The sequence below is a fragment of the Sinocyclocheilus rhinocerous genome, unplaced genomic scaffold (genome assembly GCF_001515625.1).
Source record: "Sinocyclocheilus rhinocerous isolate Xijiao unplaced genomic scaffold, SAMN03320098_v1.1 scaffold975, whole genome shotgun sequence".
Lineage (NCBI taxonomy): Eukaryota > Metazoa > Chordata > Actinopteri > Cypriniformes > Cyprinidae > Sinocyclocheilus > Sinocyclocheilus rhinocerous.
In genome coordinates this window covers 431687-454745 of record NW_015628726.1, presented here as the reverse complement: position 1 = coordinate 454745, position 23059 = coordinate 431687, and the positions used below count along the sequence as shown (strand labels likewise).

Below are 23059 nucleotides of genomic sequence, written 5' to 3'. Positions count from 1 at the left end.
CCCTGGATGGGACGCGGAAGTTCTTGGTGACCTACCCCAAGAGGTAGTTGAAACCATTCACTTCGGTGAGAGCACCGTCTACAAGACACGCTTACGCCTTGAAGTGGAACCTGTTCGTCGAGTGATGTTCTTCTCATCGGGAAGACCCCCAGAGATGCCCGATCGGGCTCGTGCTTTCCTTTTTGCAGAAAGTGTTGGAGCGAAGGCTGTCTCCCTCCACCCTTAAAGTCTATGTCGCTGCGATTGCTGCTAACCATGACCCCCCGAAAGGGAAGTCGATAGGGAAGCATGATCTTCCTTAGGGGGGCGAGAAGGTTAAATCCTCCCCGGCAGGCCCCGGCCCGGCTACGTGCCCAAGGTTCCCACTACACCCTTCAAAGACCAAGTGGTGAACCTGCAAGCGCTGCCCCCGGAGGAGGCAGACCCAGCTCTAGCTTTGCTCTGTCTCGTCTGCACTTTAAGATTGTACGTAGGCCAGACACAAAGCTACAGAGCAGCTCTTTGTCTCTTACGGAGGCCGGCAGAAGGGGAATGCCGTCTCTAAGCAGAGGATGGCCCACTGGATTGTGGATGCCATCACCCTGGCTTATCAGGCACAGGGTGTGCCCTGCCCGCTCAGGTTGTGAGCTCACTCTACTAGGAGTGTTGCATCCTCCTGGGCGCTGGCTCGTGGCGCTTCGCTGACAGATATTTGTAGAGCTGCGGGCTGGGCGACCCCAAACACGTTCGCTAGATTCTATAGCATTTGTGTGGAGCCGGTATCCTCCTGTGTTCTCACCTCAAACGGGTAGAGGCGCTGTGAGGCCCCGGTTTAGTGTCGGCTTGCTAAAACTGCTCCAGCGTGTCCGTACTGTAGACCCTGTCCCCTCGGCAGCACAGACGTGGCGGAACGTCCGGCACCAGGCCCTCACTCGCTGAATCCGTGAGAGCCGGTAGAGGGCTGGGTTCCAAATGTAGAGGCCTAAGTGGTTCCCATATGTGTAAAGTCCACGGTATAGCCTCAGAGCGCGTGTTCCCCCGGCAGACTTCTGCCATTTCCATGAGGGTTACAATCGGCTCTAATCTTCCATATGCACCTAAACGGATTTCATATGTGTAAGTGCTTCCGAAACCTCCTTTGGGAAGGATGGTGGCTTTTTTTACTAAAAAAGTAATCAAATTACAGTAACGCATTACTAAGTAATGCGATACATGCAATGGGGTTTATTGCTCTTGATGAAAACAACTTTTTGAAAGAGTGTTTTATGAAAAAGGGGGGGGGTTCATAAGAGGCTATTGTTCATTTGTATTTAAAGTAATTAGTTAATAACTGAGCTTTCATTAGCGAGGGAAGTTGCGGCAATCTAATTTGCACAAAAATATGCTTTACACAAAAGCCAAATGAACTGCAGGTGGTAGCACTGGTAACACTATCCAATGAAAGATGTTTTAATATACAAATGGATGTCATTTACAAGCTTCAGCAGCTAGTATTTTAATTAATAATCATCTGGAGAGTGGTGTTATATCATGATTTAAGACTTCTCACTGTGTGTTCATCATTGCCAACAAGAATCATTTGGTAAATAATTCTGAATTTAGATTAGTAAGTAATGGGTTACCGCTAAGTAATGCGTTACTGCCCAACACTGGTTAGCCGCAAGCACCTTAGCCTAGCATACTTCAGAAAGAGAAATGATTGGCTCTATCTATCTATGTAGCTATCTATCTATCTATCTATCTATCCATCCATCAAAAGTAAAAAAGAAAGCCAATAATTGTATGATCTAGGTTTGTTTCAAGCAATACTATCTAGCTTTACTTGAAACAATAGAGACAATGTGAGTGTATACGTGTGTGCTTGTGCTTCTGTCAGCATGACTTCTTGATTTGTTGTTTTCATGATCCGCTTTAGTCCATGTTACAGTCGCTTACATTAACAACCCGTCCACTAAACACGACAGCTCTCATTGTGCTATAAAATTCTGCAATTTCACATCTGTTTGCCAGCCACAGTAATACACCAGGATTTGAAGGCCTCCTCTGGTGAAACCTGCATTTGTGCTCGGCAGAGTCTTAGCTCAGCCACTCGGTGCATTTCTCAGAAATAACAATGTTCCCTGGGTTAACAGAGCCTGTAATTATAAAGGAGAAAAACAGTATTAGTGTATGATCTGGCAGAAAGGATCTGTGTGGGGAAGATAAATAAAGCTAACAGGGGCTTTTCGTGTGGACAATTACTTTGCCTGGATTCATTTTCTAAATGGGATATTTCATCTTAAGCTTAATTACAAGATATGGGAAGGTTCAAGGTGGGCAGCCTCTGTGATTCGATACATGCAATGGGGTTTATTGCTCTTGATGAAAACAACTTTTTGAAAGAGTGTTTTATGAAAAAGGGGGGGGGTTCATAAGAGGCTATTGTTCATTTGTATTTAAAGTGATTAGTTAATAACTGAGCTTTCATTAGCGAGGGAGGTTGCGGCAATCTAATTTGCACAAAAATATGCTTTACACAAAAGCCAAATGAACTGCAGGTGGTAGCACTGGTCACACTATCCAATGAAAGATGTTTTAATATACAAATGGATGTCATTTACAAGCTTCAGCTGCTAGTATATGAATTAATAATCATCTGGAGAGTGGTGTTATATCATGATTTAAGACTTCTCACTGTGTGTTCATCATTGCCAACAAGAATCATTTGGTAAATAATTCTGAATTTAAATTTAAAATATGAGATCAAGCAAACAAGTTTATATTTAGCATGTGTGCATGTTTTATTCACAACTGTGTTTGCCTGTGAGTGTGTGTAATTAACTTTTCTTGTTTTCTTTGCTTCTAACTTGCAACACTCTGATGAAACACAATGGACTTTGCTGCATTTATCCAGTCGCATGTGAGTTCTGCTGATAAACTTGAACGAATTAAAAATCAACACAACAACTGACTGTATACTGCTTTGTGGGTCAATATATTGACCAATATAGAATATTTTAATGTTTAGGTGTCCAATATCACATATGTACGCCATACAACAACTTATTGGTTTTGATTATTGTTTTGATTTTCAGTTTTGGCACACTGAGAACTAAATTATCAAATTGTACTATTAATAATTATAGTAAAAATAATAATAAACAACAACAAATAATGATAATAATATTAATTGTTGTTGTTGATGATGTTAAATTTAAATAATTCATGTTTACAAAAGAAAATTTGGCATTTCTTATTAGCTTTATTTTTATTTCAGTTTTAGTTTTAGTAATGCTAGTACTTCAACCTATTTAATATCAGTTAGTTGCCAAGGCAGCATTTCTAAACTTTTTAAGTTTATTTTATATTTTAGTAAAAAAAAAAAAAAAAAAAAAATTAACTAAAATAATTGTAATATTTTTAGTTTTAGAACAACACTGAAATTTAGAACAATTATTTGAGGATTTATTGGTTGATACAAAGTTAAGGAATGATAAATAGATAAATAAATTATTAAAGTACATAAAAAACTATTTGCATTTGTTTTGTGTTAGGCTTAGTTTTAGTGTTTTGTAACTGTACCATTTCAATAACGTTAACATTAATATGATTGTGGGTACTATCCTGTGATATAGGTGATCTCATCTGACATGAAGGAAGACCACATCTTCCGTCTGACAGGAAGGGGAGCAGACCAAGACCCTAAGGGTGTGTTCAGCATCAACCGACTGACGGGAGATGTGGCAGTTAGCCGAGCCCTGGACCGAGAGGCCATCGCGTACTACCATGTGAGTGAGATATTAACTCTGTTATCTACTGCGTTCTGCTTCCCCCTTGCATACTGTCAGTAAGTATGTAGAAGTTCAGTTAAAGAGCTCAACATTAAACTGCAGGTTTATTTAAGTCATATTAGACTGTCGCGCGAATAACCGAATGTCCCTATTCCAAAAGAAAATATGTTTTTGCTTCACCCCATGCATCAAGGCGATTAATGGCTATAATGACTCGTGTCTCTTTGGCAGCCAGCGAGCGGCTCAGTGAAGGAAAGCCGAATGCTGTACAGGATGTGGGACTCCAGTTAGGCAGTTATTCTACAAAACGTGTGCGTGATCAATGATGCAGATGTCAGCTGGCCTGTCAGACACTCGGCTAATGTGTGTTGCGAGTTTGTGCTTGTGAACATGGTGGCTCCTTTCCGTTTTTGCATTAGCGGTCTGATGGTGACTTTATCAGGTTGACTGATAAAGCTTTGTAGAGGGAAAAAAAAGTCTCTTTAAAAACCTCATTATAAAAACAACAAAAAAATGTTAAATGAGTAAATGTGTTACTCAAAAGTTCAAAAAGTTCAAAAGTTTGAGTTCAATAAGATTTTTATTTTTAAAAAAAAAACTTTTATTCAGCAAAGATGGATTATATTGATCAAAAGTTACATTTAAGTAATTTATAATGTTACAAAATATTTATATTTCAAATAAATGTTCTTTTTAGCTTTAAATTCATTGAAAAGTTACTTGACTTATCAGAAATGTTACCTGAGCACCAAATCAGCATATTAGAATGATTTCTGAAGGATCATGTGACATTGAAGCTTGCAGTAATGACTGCTGGAAATTAGTTTTGCCAACACAGGAATTAATTACATTTTAAGATGTATTAAAATAAAAAAACAGTTATTTTGAATCATAATATTATTTCACAATATTACTGTTTTTAACTGTATTAAAAAAAAAAAAAAAAAAAAAAATTAATTAAAAAAATGCTAACCCCAAACTTTTGCACAGTAGTGTTGAGACCATTGTATCCTAGTTTACTTAAAAGTTGACACTTCACTTTTAGCGTATGTAATACCTGAAAAAGCAATCTGTTCCTATTTATCTTAATGACAGTTTGTCAGCTCTGGTGCAGGTCTAAAGCTTATTGGCTAGCCCTTCAATAAATCCCACCCCCTTCCTGTTTTAATAGGCAATGCATCAAAACATGAAACAATTTCTTAGGGTCTTTAATCGGAAAAGGATAGACCTTTCAATATGTAGAGCTTTGCCAAAGAAAGGACCACCCAGTGGTAACTCCAGATAACAAGATAGACAATACGATTCCTTTGAATTGTGTGCTCAGTTGAGCGAGTTGTTACTTTGATTCGAGAATTCCAGAGCTCTTGTTCTCTTTCTCTTTGTGTCCTCTGCCATTTGACAGATAAAGGAGGGTTTACCTGGTTTCTATCCCCCTGTAGAGGAGAACTAAAGCGGCTCTGCTTAGTTTGATATCCACCTGTCTGGCTAGGGACAGATTTAATAAAAAAAGAGTTGCTCTTCTTCCGTCCTCATTTTGTTCCGCCCCACTGGTATGCTCCGATAAAGTGTTCTTAGCAAGGTTTTTGAAAATTCTCTGACAGCCTGACGCCTTGGGTTTGTCTTTTCAATAAAAAATCTTCTTTTCCTAATAAGAGATCATTCATTATAGTATTGCTGCTTTTTTGGAGCCGTTGCGTACAGGCTGTTCTTGCTAGGGGCATTACAAACTTTAAGTCGGACAAGTGTGTGTGTGTGTGTGTGTGTGTGTGGTTTTTTTTGGCCTACAAAGTTATGTGAGGAAAGATGGCAGATTCCAAATCACATACTTCTCGGGTTTGTACTGTCCGCTGGCTGAGGAGCTGCCTTTGAGATGGAAGGGAATGCTAACACAGACAGTACCAGACAGTTTTGGTAAGTAAAAGTAGCAATGCTTACATAAGTTTTCCAGAGTAGCTCTTGTGGTAGCCATTTATTTCTATCCAGTAGCCGTGTGGCCTCAACAAACAGTACATGACTGTTCGTAATTTTGGAAGGAATAATCAAACACACTCGCCTAAGCTTTTCTCTCTCAAACTGTTCAAAAGTTTTGTTTCTGTAAGAATTTTTTAATGTTCTTGAAAGTCAAAAATATTTTTTACCTTTTTTTTCTGTAAATGTTCAGTGTAAATCTGCTGATGTGAATTTTGTCAACTTTTACAAGTAAACTTGGACACAAAGGTCTCAAAACTACACTATTGTTTAAAAGTTTGAGGTTAATGTTTTTGAAAAAAAAAGTGTTTTATGTGTGCCAAGGCTGCATTGATTGGATCAAAAATACAGAAATACTGTAAAATATAATTACAGTTTAAGATAATTGATTCTTGATTTTTAAATGTCATTTATTACTGTGTTGGCAAAGCTGATTTTATAGCAGCCATTACTCCAGTCTTCAGTATTCAAAATGTGATGAATAGAAATCAATTAGTCAATCATAAGGACCCCAAAGTTTTGCATGGTAGCCTGGGAAAGTCTGATCTAATCTAATGAGTCTTTTCATCCTAAATTATTCTTTTTCTCAAATGTAGCATTGTAAAGTATTGGATAGATGATGTAAATGAAACAATAGAAAAAAAGGTGAATTCATTCAAGTCCATGAACAGTATGTTGAATTATTTTTGACTTAGTTATGTAGTTTCTGTTTTATTTATTACAAATTTAGCATTTGAAGTTTGGCATTGTCACCCTCTGAGAGTTATTCATTCATAACTCCTCATTGTTTTTGTGCCAGCAAAAATGCAGCTTGATTAAATCATACATTGTGTCATGGGATAGTTTTTGTTTGTAGCGTGTACTGTACCTGACTAATTTTTCTAAACAGTAGCTTGACTGTGGTTTAACAGCTTCAAATTACAATTAGCTTGGAGCTACAGTTCCATTGTAGCTGCCCCAACACTGCGGATGGCTTTTTCACTATTTATAACCACCATGGTTTAGGTCTGCTTGTCACGGCAGAGCGGGTGTGTGCTCTGAAGAGGAGGGTAATCTCAGGTCCGCAGACCCCAGTCAGGATCAAAGCCCTCACTCGGCAGAGCACTTGACATTTACATCTTCTTATCTCCCTTTCTCTCACATCCACACCACCCGCAATCTAAAAAGCGTGCGTCAAGCGCGTGCACATCAAAGCTTGACATTTTACAGCATTAATGCTCACACACTCCTATCTTGATGAAGGAATGATGCTAACCACAGCTGTTTTTGCATATGTTGGCTGTGTCTTTCTGAGAATGATTACTCTTTCTGTTAGTGAAGCATTGAAATGATTTTTGTTACTGAAGCAACAAAACTGACATTAAAGTTTTAATTTAGCTGAAAACCGAAACAGAAAATTAAGTTTTGGTAATTCATTTGGGTAATTGAAATCAATGTGTTCTTCAGGGTGTTGTGTTCTCAACTGATATATTAAACCAGTTGTTCTTCACGGTGTTATTATAGTTAACTAAAACTAAAACTGAAATTAAAACTAGAACCATAAAAAATTAATTACTTGAAATAAAAGGATTTTACTTCAAATTATATTTAATTATTTATTGAATATAATACAAAATAAAATACTTTTATTTCGGCTAGGTGGCAAAGCAACATTTCTCATTCTAATTTAGTTTATCTTGATGTACTAAAATAGCTAAAGCTGAAATAAAAATGAATGCAAACTATACTATGTAACTACTACAAATTACAAAAACTCAACAAAATTAATAAAACTTAAAAATTAAATTGAAAACTGAAAATATAAAAATAAAAACTGATTCAAATTATTAATAAAAACTATTATAGTAATACTCTAGTGTCTCAGTGATAGTTTAAATAGCTCTGTTCTTCAGCAATATCTTTATATTTTAGCTTAACAGATTTTACACACACTTTAGTATAATTGGTCATGTTAAAATGCGTACCTGTGGTAACTTATCCACGTTATGTGCACAAAACAGACGCTGAAACAGTCAAAACACATAACTGGAGGAGAACTAATTAAACATCACTGTTTCGGTCAATGATTTTGCCCTTCCAAACCCACTTTGTCCAAAACCTTAAATAATTTTTTTCACTTTTTCGGCCGGTTGACTACATTTTAGTGTATCACTATCTACTGTGTCTTTCTCGTTTCTCGTCTACAATATGTTGTTTTTTTGCTAGCTTATTCCTCCATCAGTGTCATTTTCCCACTTTTTCTTCTGCCGTTCCGAGTGGTTTTGGGAACTAGTCGGACGAGCGGGCATGCCGGTATTGAAATAATCCACTGGCTCACCTGCTATGGCAAAGAGCCTTGGAGCCCCTGACCTCTAATGTCGTGTTGTTCTCCATCTAATCACACAGATGGGTCAGTTCCCCCTCGCATCGACCACCTCACGCACACATATGTAGTGCAACACCTCCATGCTGCCACACTTCACTTAATTCCCATGCCACACTGTTGGGAATAACTGCATTTTCCGGCTGATCCCTCTGCAGCACATCAGGAGTAATTACACCACAGCTAATTCCAGCCAATCTCACACTAGGAGTAATCACAGGCGTGTGGCAGCGCATATGGGGAGGGGGGTGGTGGGTGATCCAGGCCAGGGACTGTTTTCTCAGGTGGTGCCGCATCACTGCTGTGTATCTTAGTCACCGGCTCCGCAGGAGTCAACTCGCAGCAGTTTCTGGCAGCAATTTTTTTCTCCCCACTGCTTATTCCTTCCCATTGCTGTGTGTATATGCATTAGTTATCTTATGAGCCTTGTGAACAAACAGCATTTTTACTGTTTGAAATGAAAAATTTTTTTTAGGGTGTTGAATTGGGGTTGTTAAGGTTTTTAGCATGTTACTAAGTGGTTGCTATGGTATTTTGGGTGTTTGCCAAGGTGTTGCAGTGTTTAGCATGTTGCTGTGTAATTGTTAGGGTGTTGCAGTGGGGTTGTTCAGGTTTTTAGCATGTTGATAGGTTGATAGGGTGGTGCAAGTGGTTGCTAGGGTGTTGCTAAGATTTTTAGAATGTTGCTAAGCAGCTTCTAGGATGTTTTAGGTGGTTTCCAAAGTGTTGCAGTGTGGTTTTTAAAGTGTTTTAATGTTTTAGCATGTTACTGTATGGAGTCTTTTTGGTGGTTGCTAGAGTGTTTAGCATGTTGCTAAGCACTTGCTTGTGTTGCAGCATGGATTCTAAAGTGTTTGGAGTGTTTTAGCATTCATTGTTCTGTTGTTAGGGTTTTGTTGGTGGTTGCTAGGGTGTTGCAGTAGGTTTCTTACAATTGTTTTTCTTTAGCATGTTAATTAGTTGCTAGGGTGTTTTGGTTGGGTTCCAAGATCTTAAGATTTTTAGATGTAAAGATTTTTAGCATGTTGCTAAGCAGCTGATAGGGTGTTTTAGGTGGTTTCCAAGTTGTTGCAGTTTTTTTTTCTAAAGTGTTATGAATGTGTAGCATGTTGCTATGTGGTTACTAGGGTGTTGGTGGTGGCTGCTACGGTGTTGCAGTGAGGTTGTTAAGGTTTACAGCATGTTGTTAAGCATTTGCTAGAGTGTTTAGGTGGTTGCCAAATTGTTGTAGCATGTTGTTTTAGCATGTTTCTTTGGGGTTGCTAAGGTGTTTTAGTGGTTGCTAGGGTGTGGCAGTGGGGTTGTTTGGTGGTTGCTATGACATTACTATGTTGCTATGAATATACAGAGAGTTGCAATGACTCTCATTTACACATACATGCAAACACAGAGGTGTCCACACACATTGCCTCGCATGTGAAGACACACACAGACACACGCAAATCCCCCGAGCGATTCTTTCGTAGTTAGGAAGCGTAGCATTTCCCCAGACCGACGAACGAACCATGCAATTGACATCTTAAAAGTGCTTTCTCTCTGCGAGAGCCACAAAGTGACTCCTTAATTACATTCTTCTCTGTGGTGTTCATGGCCAGACTGTTGCAAAACACAAGGCCATGATAAAGGCCCTATTATTGGACTGGAATCAGGAATCAGGCTTCCGTGTCATGCATTGTTAATATCCTCAGAGTCTTCTTACCACAGGGAAATCACACTGTAAAATGCTGAGCATCAAGGACCTGTGATGAAGGACACATGTTGTGATCGCTGTATGAGTGGTTGATTCCAAAACAGCTTAGAAAATAGGAGATTAAAAGAGCATGAGTCTGTTGTACAACAAGACGTCAGATCAGATAAGTGTGAGTAATAATAAAAAAATTAAAAAACGATTGTGGTTGGAGCTGTGGTCTAGTGGTTAGCAAACACAAATACTACAGATACTGTATCAACCTTTCAAGTTAGGTAGTGTATTGAGAGGTTCTGTGATTGTTTTGGATGCATTCCTCTGATTGGTTTTCTTGCAGAATTATTTCTGTTTATTTGTAAATTCTGGTAAATTCAAAATTGGTTTAAGGTTTTTAGTAGGCTGTTATCAAAAAAATAAAAAATAAATAGCTATTATGTCTCCCTAAGGTTTTGCACCAAAACAAAAGCACAAAAGCTCTTTGGTTTAGTGTTTGAATGCAAAGAAATGAATGTAAAATATATATTTATATAACCAAATAAATATAAATATTTCTGCAAGAAAACTGAGGCAAAATAAATTAATTTTATTAGGAAGAAATACTTTAATGTTAATTTAATATTATAAATGTTTTGTAATTTAATTTAATATTTTATTATTATTATTATTATTATTATTATTATTAGAGTGTTTAGGTGGTTGCCAAATTGTTGTAGCATGTTGTTTTAGCATGTTTCTTTGGGGTTGCTAAGGTGTTTTAGTGGTTGCTAGGGTGTGGCAGTGGGGTTGTTTGGTGGTTGCTATGACATTACTATGTTGCTATGAATATACAGAGAGTTGCAATGACTCTCATTTACACATACATGCAAACACAGAGGTGTCCACACACATTGCCTCGCATGTGAAGACACACACAGACACACGCAAATCCCCCGAGCGATTCTTTCGTAGTTAGGAAGCGTAGCATTTCCCCAGACCGACGAACGAACCATGCAATTGACATCTTAAAAGTGCTTTCTCTCTGCGAGAGCCACAAAGTGACTCCTTAATTACATTCTTCTCTGTGGTGTTCATGGCCAGACTGTTGCAAAACACAAGGCCATGATAAAGGCCCTATTATTGGACTGGAATCAGGAATCAGGCTTCCGTGTCATGCATTGTTAATATCCTCAGAGTCTTCTTACCACAGGGAAATCACACTGTAAAATGCTGAGCATCAAGGACCTGTGATGAAGGACACATGTTGTGATCGCTGTATGAGTGGTTGATTCCAAAACAGCTTAGAAAATAGGAGATTAAAAGAGCATGAGTCTGTTGTACAACAAGACGTCAGATCAGATAAGTGTGAGTAATAATAAAAAAATTAAAAAACGATTGTGGTTGGAGCTGTGGTCTAGTGGTTAGCAAACACAAATACTACAGATACTGTATCAACCTTTCAAGTTAGGTAGTGTATTGAGAGGTTCTGTGATTGTTTTGGATGCATTCCTCTGATTGGTTTTCTTGCAGAATTATTTCTGTTTATTTGTAAATTCTGGTAAATTCAAAATTGGTTTAAGGTTTTTAGTAGGCTGTTATCAAAAAAATAAAAAATAAATAGCTATTATGTCTCCCTAAGGTTTTGCACCAAAACAAAAGCACAAAAGCTCTTTGGTTTAGTGTTTGAATGCAAAGAAATGAATGTAAAATATATATTTATATAACCAAATAAATATAAATATTTCTGCAAGAAAACTGAGGCAAAATTAATTAATTTTATTAGGAAGAAATACTTTAAAGTTAATTTAATATTATAAATGTTTTGTAATTTAATTTAATATTTTATTATTATTATTATTATTATTATTATTATTCCTAAAATCAAACCAGCTTTGAACATTAAATGTACAAATATATTTAATAATTATTTTAATTGTTATCATTACAATTATTGTTGTAGTTGTTTTTATTTTGTATAGTCATATTGAATGGGTTCTTTAAAAAACAACAAATGTGAATGTAGCCTGGACAATTGAAGTCTTCTACAGTCTACTATAATAAGCAAGATATCTAATAAAAGTCTGAATTTAGAAAACATGGAGTATAGTTCCTGAGTATTGGATGGTTTTATGGTCATTTTGGAGCTTGTACTATATGGAAACCATTCTATCCATCTATGAGCATCTTGGACATTCTGCAAAGTAACCCCTTTTGTATTCCACAGGAAACAATTGCGTTTCTGAATGACATAAGGGTGATTAGATATATATTAATTGAAAGAACATGTTGCTCATCTCTGTACATAACTCTACTCTCAAAAACCATTCCTCATTGTCAGCCACATTAATAAAACAGCAGAGAGACACCTAGTCGGAGAGAAAAATAGAAAGCAAAAAGATGAAGAAGCCACTCATGCATTAATACAGAACATATGGATGATGTTTTTTCCTGTGTTGCTGCAGCCAAATGACAGTGCCGCTCCACTGCCTGCAGAAGAGTCACATGATGATGTGTCGAGGGGTGTTTTGGTGCCTTGTCTCAGGTAGACAGACTCTGCGCTCGCCCACAGTGGGTTGGCACTGTGATATCACGACGGTCTCTCACAAATAACTGCTCCGGGCCACCGTAGGGCTGAAACAAGACCTGTGTGTCCAACACCTGTTTGTTTGCCATGGACCTGACACACACCCATGATCCTCGGGGCGCTGGCATGCTGCGTTTGATGGTGGGGGAATGGCGGCATCTGTGCGTGTGTGTTTTTCTGTGCGTTTATTTGTGTGTGGGTGCGTGCCATCTGTCCTCCGAGTAATTGCTGGTATTTATATGATCATAATTGTATACTGAGTACTGTGTGCTCTCAAAGCTAGTTTAAAGTGAACTGTTTTAAGAGATATTAGACCCTAAACATGAAAGATCTGTGCGTGCAACCAATCAGCTAACCATCTGTGTCGGCTTCTGTTTTTTTTTATGCGCTGCGGTTTGTGCATTTAACACTTAGACACATACCTCGGGTCTTTAGTGACCCAGAGTGCCATCTACAACCCTCTCTCTCATTAATTTTTTTAAGTTAGACCTCCACCTTCTTAGTAGTTCACTATAAACAATGACAAGAAAAAAAAAAGTCTATTTCCCTATTTTTATTTTTATTTTATTTTATTTCTTTTTTTTTTGGGTGGGAGTATTTATTTATTTTTGGTGCAACAATGTTCAATATCTGATGTCTCAATAATTGTAAATCGCCTTTATTTTTCAAAGTGGCGACTCATAAAAATTACCACTGCCATAAAACTGAAGAATTTTAAAGATGAGATTAATGTATCAAAAGGTTCAGATCAAGTTATGGTTATGATGAAGCAGTTGCTCAAAACACCCTTCCAAGTTTCCACCCTTCCAAGTAATTGTTATTAAAATGTCAGGACTGTTTTATGCTATTGGGGCAGTTTAGAGATTCATCCATATACATTCCAGGTCGCTGAAGACCCAAATATGTAATACTGATTGGCAAGGGTTAAACTTATTGCTTCCCACATTTGTCACTATAAGAACCGTTTTGTCCTCTGTCACATCTCAAAAACTGTCCTTTTGAGTGCAAAACCCAGACTTTTAGGTCAGCTGGAAGTGGCCTAAGGTAATATTCCGTTGTAACATCAATTAGAGCTCTCATTATGTGTGGCCTAACACTAATTACTGCAATTATTTCCTGCTAACAGTTATGATCCCTGTAGTGGCGTATGCTGAGACGGCGTCTCATTTTTTAAGCATATGCGGAAATGGCACTCTTTGTCCACCATGACTTACTGTTCCCCCACTGAGGTTCGTCCATCGGGACAGCTGTGTGCTTGCTTGCGCATTACAGTAATGACCTTCACGGTTTTGACAACTGTGAGACCGGCGGTGTCTCTGTTTTCAGATTGTACTCTGATACCTAAAACCAGGCCAATAGTCGCATTTAATAGCGGCCGCTGGTATTGCTGTCTAATCAGCCCCCTCCATACAGCACCAGTCACGGCTGCGGAAATGAAACATTAAACATTTAATGGGAGATTAAAACCTCCATTAGTCTGAAGAGTTCTAAAGTGTCGAGGGAAAATGGTCAGGTTTCCAGATTTTACTGTGTCCTAGTTTATCACATGAAGGTCAGAGCCAATCAACCTGTGTGTCAGCAAATAACGATAAGAAGTGAAGGCAGCGCTGCATTGATTTTGGTGATAACTGAAGGCTGAATGGATGTTTTAATTACAGTGCTTGCATGCCACAATATACTGATATTCCTGAAATGTTCTGAATTTTAAAACCCCTAAGCCTAAGTATTATTTTATTTGTTTGTAGATAATTGTAATAGTTTTTATTGGATGGGATGCAACATATATATAAGTCATTTTCATTTAACCGACAGTGACGTTATCATAATAAATGCATATCATATATTTCAATCTGAATTTCAATTTGTCTTTCTTACTTTCATTTACTTTCCAGATTGTCTTCCATAGATTCATAGTTGCCTTTACACAGTGTCTACATTTTGATACTTGTGAACTGACTGAAAACAAGTCATGGCTGAGTGTCATGACAACAGCAAAGCAGCTCTGATTTAGCATTTTATTTAAGCACAACCAATGCCTAAAACTCAAGCTTAGCTAAATCTTTAATGCTATTCATTTGCTGCATTGCAAGCACTGATACTTTTTTCAGAAAATGGTAATCTAGTCGAATATCCTTGAAAAGAATATGTTGTGTTTTGGATGATGGTGTGCTGGTGTCCCAGAAGACTTCTTAACTAGCTTAACTAGCAAGATTGTCTCAATCAACCCACTTTATCAGGCCATGCTGATCAATCACTCCTACCAGCTGAGATTCATATGGTTAGACCAGCATTAACTAGCTTTTTCAGCAAGAAGTAGAGTGATTCCTTCTCAAATGTGCCTTCTGAAAACACTTATCAAGCCTGTGTTTTCCCAACCAGTTAGATAAACATGATCCCATACAACCGGTCAGTCAGAACCAAACAATCAGAACCAATGATCCTTGAATGTGACCTTATACTTTTGATGTGATTGAGGTTTTGTTCAGAGTGAGGCTTCATGAAATGAGTGTGGTGTCAGTTCTTGGCTGGCAGTAGCACCAGAGGCCTTCTCAGGTCTGGCCAGTGGTTGCAAGCATTATCTCAGTGGATTAATGATGATGGATTCCTGCAAGGTCACTTTGTAAACTGGCATATTAACCACAATGCTTGTGAGAATAAAATCAACATGGCTTGAAACACTGCACACACGCAGAAGGTGTTTACAAAAATCTGTCCGAGCAGAGAAACAGTTTGTGTAACATCTGATGAATTTAACTGAAGCTGAGGGACAAATTGTTGCCTGTTCCTTTTAGTAATAATATATTTAATTATTATTATTTTACTTTTTTTCTATAACGCCACTCAAAACCCAAGGACACTTCACAGTGCTTTTTAAAGTTGGAAATCTTAAGAAATCATAATTTACCTTTGTAAATAATGTCACTTGAAATTCTATTAATTTTGAAAAAGGTTTTCAGCAATATGTATAATTAATTCTGTATTTCTGTGGAGCAGGGAAACCAACATTAGCCATTTTTGAGCTCAGTTTTGGCCTGTTGTGACCTTGAGTAAAGCACTTAACCCCAGGTTGTTTCAGATGGATTTTGCTTACAAGTAGTGTAATTTAAGTTGCTTTAGAGATAGTGATGTTTAATGGACATGAACAAAAATGTACATTTTCAGAATGCGTGTGTGTGTGTGTGTGGGTGTGTGTGAGAGAGCAAGCCAATTTTAGATGACACATTTAAGTGGAAGCTTTTATAGCCATCTTACAACTGTGCAGAAGCACTTTGCACAAGAAAACAAAGTTTAAATGTGAAATACATTTGAGAAATTAAAGAACAAATATTTCCCAAGAAGAAGAAAAGTAATTTGAATTTGAATCAAATCAGTAGAGAAACAGTGAAAAAGTTTCATAAGATTAAAGGGAAACAAATTAATGTAAATAAGAGAAACAAAATAGATGAAGATAATAAACGTGCTTAACTTGTCATGTTTACTGTCATTTTTCATGATCTTTTTCTTTATCTGTAATTTAAATGTAATTTTTTTTTTTTAAGTGCATCGCTGCTAAAATAAAATGCAGATAAAATATCATTTGAGATCTGCTGAGTGCAGCTTCTGAGATAGATCGAGATGACAATACTGATCTTGTGGGCTTGCATTTGGCAAATGTTTGTGAATAATGAATATACATTTTAAATAACTATTAAATATTTTTAATTAAATTTAATTTAATGCTTAATATTATTGTATGAAGTAATTTTCAGGATTTTTTGATGAATAGAAAATTTAAAAGAACAGCATTTATTTTAAATAGATTTTTTGTATATATTTTGATCAATATATGGCATCACTGATAAATTAACGTATCAATGTCTTTCTAAAAACAAAAATTTTGAATGGTAGTGTGTTTGTGTGTGTGTGTGTGTGTGTGTGTGTGTGTCATGGCCATGTTTTTTTAGTAGCTCCGCTTTGTGAGTTTGTATTGCGATAATATCTGACTGTCTGTTATCCCTACTGTATGTACAGTATCAGAATCAGAATGAGCTTTATTACCAGGTATGTTTACACATACGAGGAATTTGTTTTAGTGACAGAAGCTCCACAGTGCAACAGAATGACAGTGACAAGACAGGACGCAGATAATAAAAAGAATAATATACAAATATACAAAATAGACAATGTACAAAATGGCAAAAACACAATATATAATATAGACAATTATGTTTGTATACGTATAAGGATTATTATTTTTATTTTTTTTGACAATTGTCCTCTGTTTAGCTGTTGTCTCCTGCCTGTGCCAGTCTGTGTTATGTTTCATTCTAATTTGAGGGTGTCAATAGATTCTACAACTACTAATTACCTGTATAATGCAATTAAAATACAGTGGATTCCAGTCGTAAATGCTCAGCTCTGTTTGGAAATAAAGAAAAGCTGAAATGCAGAAACAGACCTGCTCTTTTTCTGTAGTGTTATGAGTTGCGAAGTCCAAGGAACCTCTCTTGAAATTAGTGGATCATCGTGTCACTTACAAGGTTCTTAGGGAAGTGATGATTTGATGAGTAAGAAAAAAGGAGGAATAGAGGGGAGAGGAGGGATAAGTGTCTATAGACAGCTCTTCTGTAGATGCTAGATCTTAAGATGTCTCTCCACTAGTAGAGCAACATGTCTCAAATTTCTCTCTGAAGACTCACATCTCAATACACACACACACACACACACACACACACACACCTGGTGAAGAGGGTCTCATGGGAGCCCATCTGGGCTGACAACAGAACACACACATCACACATGCTAACTTTTTATAAAATTATAATCAGAAATGTCTAATTATGTGCTGCCTTCACAAATTTTAGATTAGGTGACTCAGTGGCTTAGGCAGAATTAAATTTTTGCTCGGGCCTGGGCAAAAGTGAGCGGGCACTAGTAGCTAACGGACGGAGTCGGACTCAATATTCAGGTCATTTCAATCTTCTTTTCTTTGATCCTATTGAAAAATAAACTGTAGAGCATAATGGAAGACACACATAGCAAATTTACTGTGTCACCATCAAGAATGTGCCCATTGTCAACATAACCTAAAATCATTCACAATAGCCCCAATCCCGAAATACTGTTGCAGATTACAATAGGCTACTTGAACTATAAAGTTAGATGCTGCGTAGAAAGAATCTCTCACGCCAGGTCACTAATGCACATCTGCTCAACTAATACAAATACAAAACTCAGACGTGAACTTGTATCAGTTGTCAATACAGATGTCATACAACATCGACATACAAGACAACTGTGGCTACAATCTGTCCACATACAAAACCTGAGTAGCAGTTAGAACGAAAATTTAATTAAATAGCCTACTTTATTTAATCCGAAACAGAAGTCATTTAAAATGTTATCTGTATATTTTAATTTTCATTTCATCAGTCTACAGTTTATGTATAACGCTCCCAATATGTTATGTTGCCAACACTGGAATTTCTGACTGTAAAGATAGCCTATTCCAGGCACTGTATTTCCTCATCATATTTCCTCAAATATATTAGATAGGACCTATAATTAAAGTGTATAAAATTGTTTTATACGGAAATTTCATGTTTCTGATTTTTTTATTTGTTAATTTGTTATTTAAATGAATAGGACTACATATTCAGAAACAGGTGCAGGCAGCCGCTGGTGTCAGTTGAAAATATTAAAAAAATAATCTTTGTGTAACGTTTTCTAACACACAACTGCAAATTACAGAATAAACTGAATGGGTGAACACACACTAATTCACAGGCGGGACATGCCTGAGACAGCCTGGTTAACACCTAATTGCCTAACACAGCTGTCAATCAAACTCATCAAGAATTATGCAAAAACACATTTTATTTAGATTAGTATTCGAAATGTTACATTAGTTGTGTAATTGTGTTAGGTTAAACAATTATTTAACAAATATTATATTTGTATAATAAACATGGGGGGCTATGCCCGTCAGGCCCGACTGCTGGCTACGCCCCTGAAGTGACTAATAGTTGTGGGTTGAAATAGAGGTGTGATTTTTTTTTTTTAATGCATGCAGTGTCAAGATGTTCCTAAAGAGTGAATGAGAGAATCTCACCTCTTTTTCTGTACATTTTTATGCATAGGTTATATATATTTTTTAAAAGTAATTATGTCTTTTATTTTCAGAATCACATGGTCTGTGGCTGTGCTGTCATTTCAGTTTCACATTAACGGATCTGTGGGCGTTTACGGGCAAGCAGCTTGCTTGGCTTGAGGATAAAGGGGTGGTTCTTTTGGGGGGGATTTCCGATTAATCCGAGAGGCAGGTGGAGGGCTCAACAGGAAGAAAAAAGTTTGATTGCGGTGCAAAGGTGGCCTTGAATTCCTCCGATGGAGTGCGCCCGTGCGAGAAAAATAACCAGACAGTTGTCCACTTCATTTACGACTGGCTTTGGAGATATGTCCAGAGGCAGGTGATGTTCACCTCCGAATCTCTCTCCTCATTTCTGCTTGGCTGGCCAGTAATATACTAGGCATTGGTGAGCAAGGCATGCTGCCCTGCACACAGGAAAACTGTCAGTTTTATTTTTCAGCTTCTCTTTTTTGAGCTTTTCTCTCTGAAGATAACACCTCTTCGTCAGCCTTTCAAGTAAAACTCAATATGTACCAACAGACACGTATAAATATTATATGATGGAAAGCAGCTCTCGTGTTTTAGAAATACACTTTTGTCTTGAATGCTTCTTTCATGAATCTACTTATTTTTAGGCTTTGAGAACCAAAAGGATTTTTGTAGGGTTGCCGAGCAACAAATTCCATGAAGTGTACTTTTTTTTTATCAGTACAAACTGTAGCTTGTGTGAACGTATTTCCCATTTTATATTTTCTTAAAGTCTTTAGATGCTTTAGTGCCACAGAGCAATGCTTGTCAGAGGTTTCTGTTTGTACAGAGTCAAACTGAGAGGAGACTGAAAGTCAAACTGTGATTTTTCTTTAAAAACTACTAGTATCTGTCATATAGAAGTCGTGGCAGTACAGTATTTAAAAAAAATAATAAAATTTTAAGTCCACCCGTGTCCATAGTCTCTGAAAATGTGATTTATTTGACTGTTCTGCTCTACTATCTGGACTAAATAAGTTTAAGCACTAAAATTACTAAAACTGAAATATAAAAACTGTATATATGATATATGTATATAAATAATAATACAAAAAAATTGTTGTTCTGCTTATCGCTATAAAATCTGGTCCACTTTGGATATTAATTTGATTATTTTGAGTTATTTTTGGGTTTAACTGAACTAATCGATACCAAAATATACTGTGAATTTGTTTCCACTCTCCTGGCAAATGTTCCTGAAAAGTGCTCATTGTTAAAATTAACCACTTAGTACCTTGTGTTAACATTTTTTTCCCCCCTGGTGGTCTGATGCAGCCAGAATCCTGGTAGTTGCATAAAGCATGTCACCATTTTTGTGTGTAATATGTATCGGACGTTCAGTGGGCGGTCTGTGGGTGTGCCGTCTGAGGCTGAGACTACGTAGTTCCTGCATCGTTTGCCCTTATTAGTAAATTTATGGAAGGTTCTGATTAAGAGCTCTCTCAAAATATATTTCTGTTTCTGCTGTGTTTGTGTCTTTTACAGTATGTGTGCCTTTACTTGGGGGAGTGCTTCCCTAAATGAAGATGTATTCATGCACACTTCCAGAGTGGATTGTTTTGTCATGCCCCTCTTTAAAAAGTGGAAAAAAATGACACTCTACCATCTCGCTTGCCCCACTGGTCTCTAAATGAGTTGTGTTGTTGGAAAAGGGAAGTGCTGCTCTCATGTCAAGGGACTCGCAGGGCGAGATCTGAGCTGGTCTTTGAGGCTTTCTCAGGCGACAGCAACCACCACACAAATGTGAATTAATAATGCCTTTAGAGAGGTAAGAGCCAATGCTCTAGTATGAAAAACCTCCCAAAGCCCTGGTGACTGTTTTTTTTTTTTTTTCTCAAGGCATTTCAGCAAGCAATTATTTTTATGTGGCTGCTGCTATAAAGGATCTTCCCCTACTCTCATTTTCACTCTTTCATCATTTATTCCATCACCTCACCTCACTTCTTTTTTCTTTTAAAGTCAGTCTATTTATACCTATGCGAATCAGTATTTTATATAAAAAGCAAGATTCTGATGTATTTTTTATCCACCTCCTTTCTTTAATTTTATTTCTCAGAACCTTCAAAAATCACCTTTAAAGGAATAGTTCACCCAAAAATGAACATTTGCTGAATATTTACTTGCCCTCAGGCCACCCAAAATGTAGATTAGTTAGTTTTTTTTATCAGTATGGAGAAATTAAGCATTCCATCACTTGTTCACCAGTGGATCCTCTGCAGTGAATGGGTGTGTCAGAATGAGAGTCCAAACAGCTGTTAAAAACATCACAATTATCCACACCACTCTAGTCCATCAATTAATGTATTGTGAAGCAAAAAGCATGCATGTTTGTAATAAATAAAAAATATTTTAATGATGGATTTATTACAAACATGCAGCTTTTCACTTCACAAGATGTTAATTGATGGACTGGAGTGGTGTGGATTACTTGTGGTTTATTGTGATGTTTTTATCAGTTGTTTGGACTCTCATTCTGACGGCACCCATTCACTTCAGAGGACCCATTTGTGAGCAAGTGATGTAAAGTTAAAATTCTCCAAATCAGTTCCGGAGAAGAAACAAACTCATCTACATCTTGGATGCCCTGAGGGTGAGCCAATTTAAATTTTTTGGGGTGAATTACTCTTTTACATGGATTGTTTATGGTCATGGAGAAAGCAATTTTTTGCCTTGTTTTTACGCTCACTAATTATGTGTACTTCATACATATTCATGAAGATGAATGAATCTTTTAAAATACAGGTAGTAATCTAACCAATAAGTGTTCAATCATGATGCTTTTGGCATTCTAAGTATCCCCACAGTACTTAGTGAGGAAGGTGAGGTTATGTTTAAAAAAAAAAACACTCAGTCTTGTCTTATGGATTGCAAATCAGCGACTGGGTGAATATTGCATCAGCTAATATACATGAGCCAAGCTTGTAAGGTTTATAATTAGTTGCTCCCCAATTTTCACAATGTTCCTATATGCTGCTTTGTTTCTGGAATCAGTGTTCAGAGTTTATATTCAGAATGAGTTTATCTGATGACAGATTCTGCATGATCAGTAAATTTTAAGATGTTAGCAAAAGTATCTGCATTGGTTGTGTAGGGTTGTACTCTCTCGTTGGGAACTTGCAACACCAGGACATTTTAGCCACACTGTAAGTTGTAAAATAAGAGCAAACATGACAGTAGAATACATTAACATAGAAGTTACAATAAATCGTGTATGGTGGAAAAAAATCTAAAACTTGTTTCCAAATGGCAGTGGCTTGTTGTTCGCACATGTCCGGGCTGTTCCCTCAGGCCTGGTTCTTCATGCTTCCATATGCCGCTTTGATAATGGATGTAGTTCGTACAGTCTCTAATGTACAAAGTAAAGAGGCCTACAGTTTGCAGCACTTGCACCTGGACTATATTTGCAGCAAAACAAGATGCATGGTTTCTTCATAAGCCAGCAAATACTCTGTGCACAGTAATATTGTGTAACAGCTGCAATAAATTTCAAGTTCCTTAGAGTGTTTTGCTGTTTCAGTATACCTTTGCTTTCACTTTTTATCGTCCAATTAGCCTCTCTCCTCTTTACTCTGCAATGAGCAGCAGAAACAGACAGGAAATGAGACTAACCCCTTATTTACACTGCACATGTCTGCGGCGTGTTACGGCTCCGAAGAGGTTTTGTTACGTCCTCCGCGCGGTGCCAACTCACACCAGAAGCGGATCAGAAGCGCAGCGGTAGGATTCGCGAGACCACGTGATTTGCCTGTCAGATGTTGTTTGGTTGCTCATTGTCCTTGTAAAAAGGATTTGTGATGTCATATAACACCATGTGTTTTTGTATTTCGAGGATGAACCGCTCGTCGTCGTCCATTTCTGGCCTCCTGCCAAAGATATGTGACCGTGAAATACGATCGGGAGTCTGCACAGGGTGTTTATTTTGAAATTGACATGATTTTTTGACTTTTATTTTGTATTTGCTGTGCGTTTTGGACGCGGTGTCCGTCAAAAATAGACTAGGCGCCTATCTGTAGCGAAGCGGCGCGGAGAGCGGTGTAAACACAAGCATTGACTAGAATGACCGCGACCAGTTCCGGTAGCCGTGTTGGAGCCGTAACGCGCCGCAGACATGTGCAGTGTAAATAAGGGGTTAGTCTAATTTCCTGTCTGTTTCTGCTGCTCATTGCAGAGTAAAGAGGAGAGAGGCTAATTGGACGATAAAAAGTGAAAGCAAAGGTATACTGAAACAGCAAAACACCTGATTGTATTTCACGGTCATATATCTTTGGCAGGAGGCCAGAAATTGACGACTACGATCATCCTGGAAATACAAAAACACATGGTGTTATATGACATCACAAATCCTTTTTACAAGGACAATGAGCAACCAAACAACATCTGACAGACAAATCACGTGGTCTCGCGAATCCTACCGCTGCGCTTCTGATCCACTTCTGGTGTGAGTTGGCACCGCGTGGAGGACGTAACAAAACCTCTTAGGAGCAGGGGCGTGTCTACGTGGTACGACACAGGTGCCCCCCCTACCAGATGTCTTGAGATAGGCTCGCGTGAGGACGAATCTCTCCACTCTCACTTGTTTAGTGAGTGTACACGATGT

General features: G+C 37.6%; 1 protein-coding gene across 1 annotated transcript in view; it reads left to right on the top strand.

Annotated features, from left to right (window-relative positions):
* The window catches only part of LOC107738387 (cadherin-13-like), a 363553-nt gene that overhangs the window by 165570 nt on the left and 174924 nt on the right, over nucleotides 1-23059 (top strand). Inside the window, exons 5-6 of the mRNA XM_016550141.1 lie at nucleotides 2873-2878; nucleotides 3594-3746. Coding sequence (XP_016405627.1) covers nucleotides 2873-2878; nucleotides 3594-3746 — 159 coding nt within the window. The remainder of the gene's footprint in view (nucleotides 1-2872; nucleotides 2879-3593; nucleotides 3747-23059) is intronic.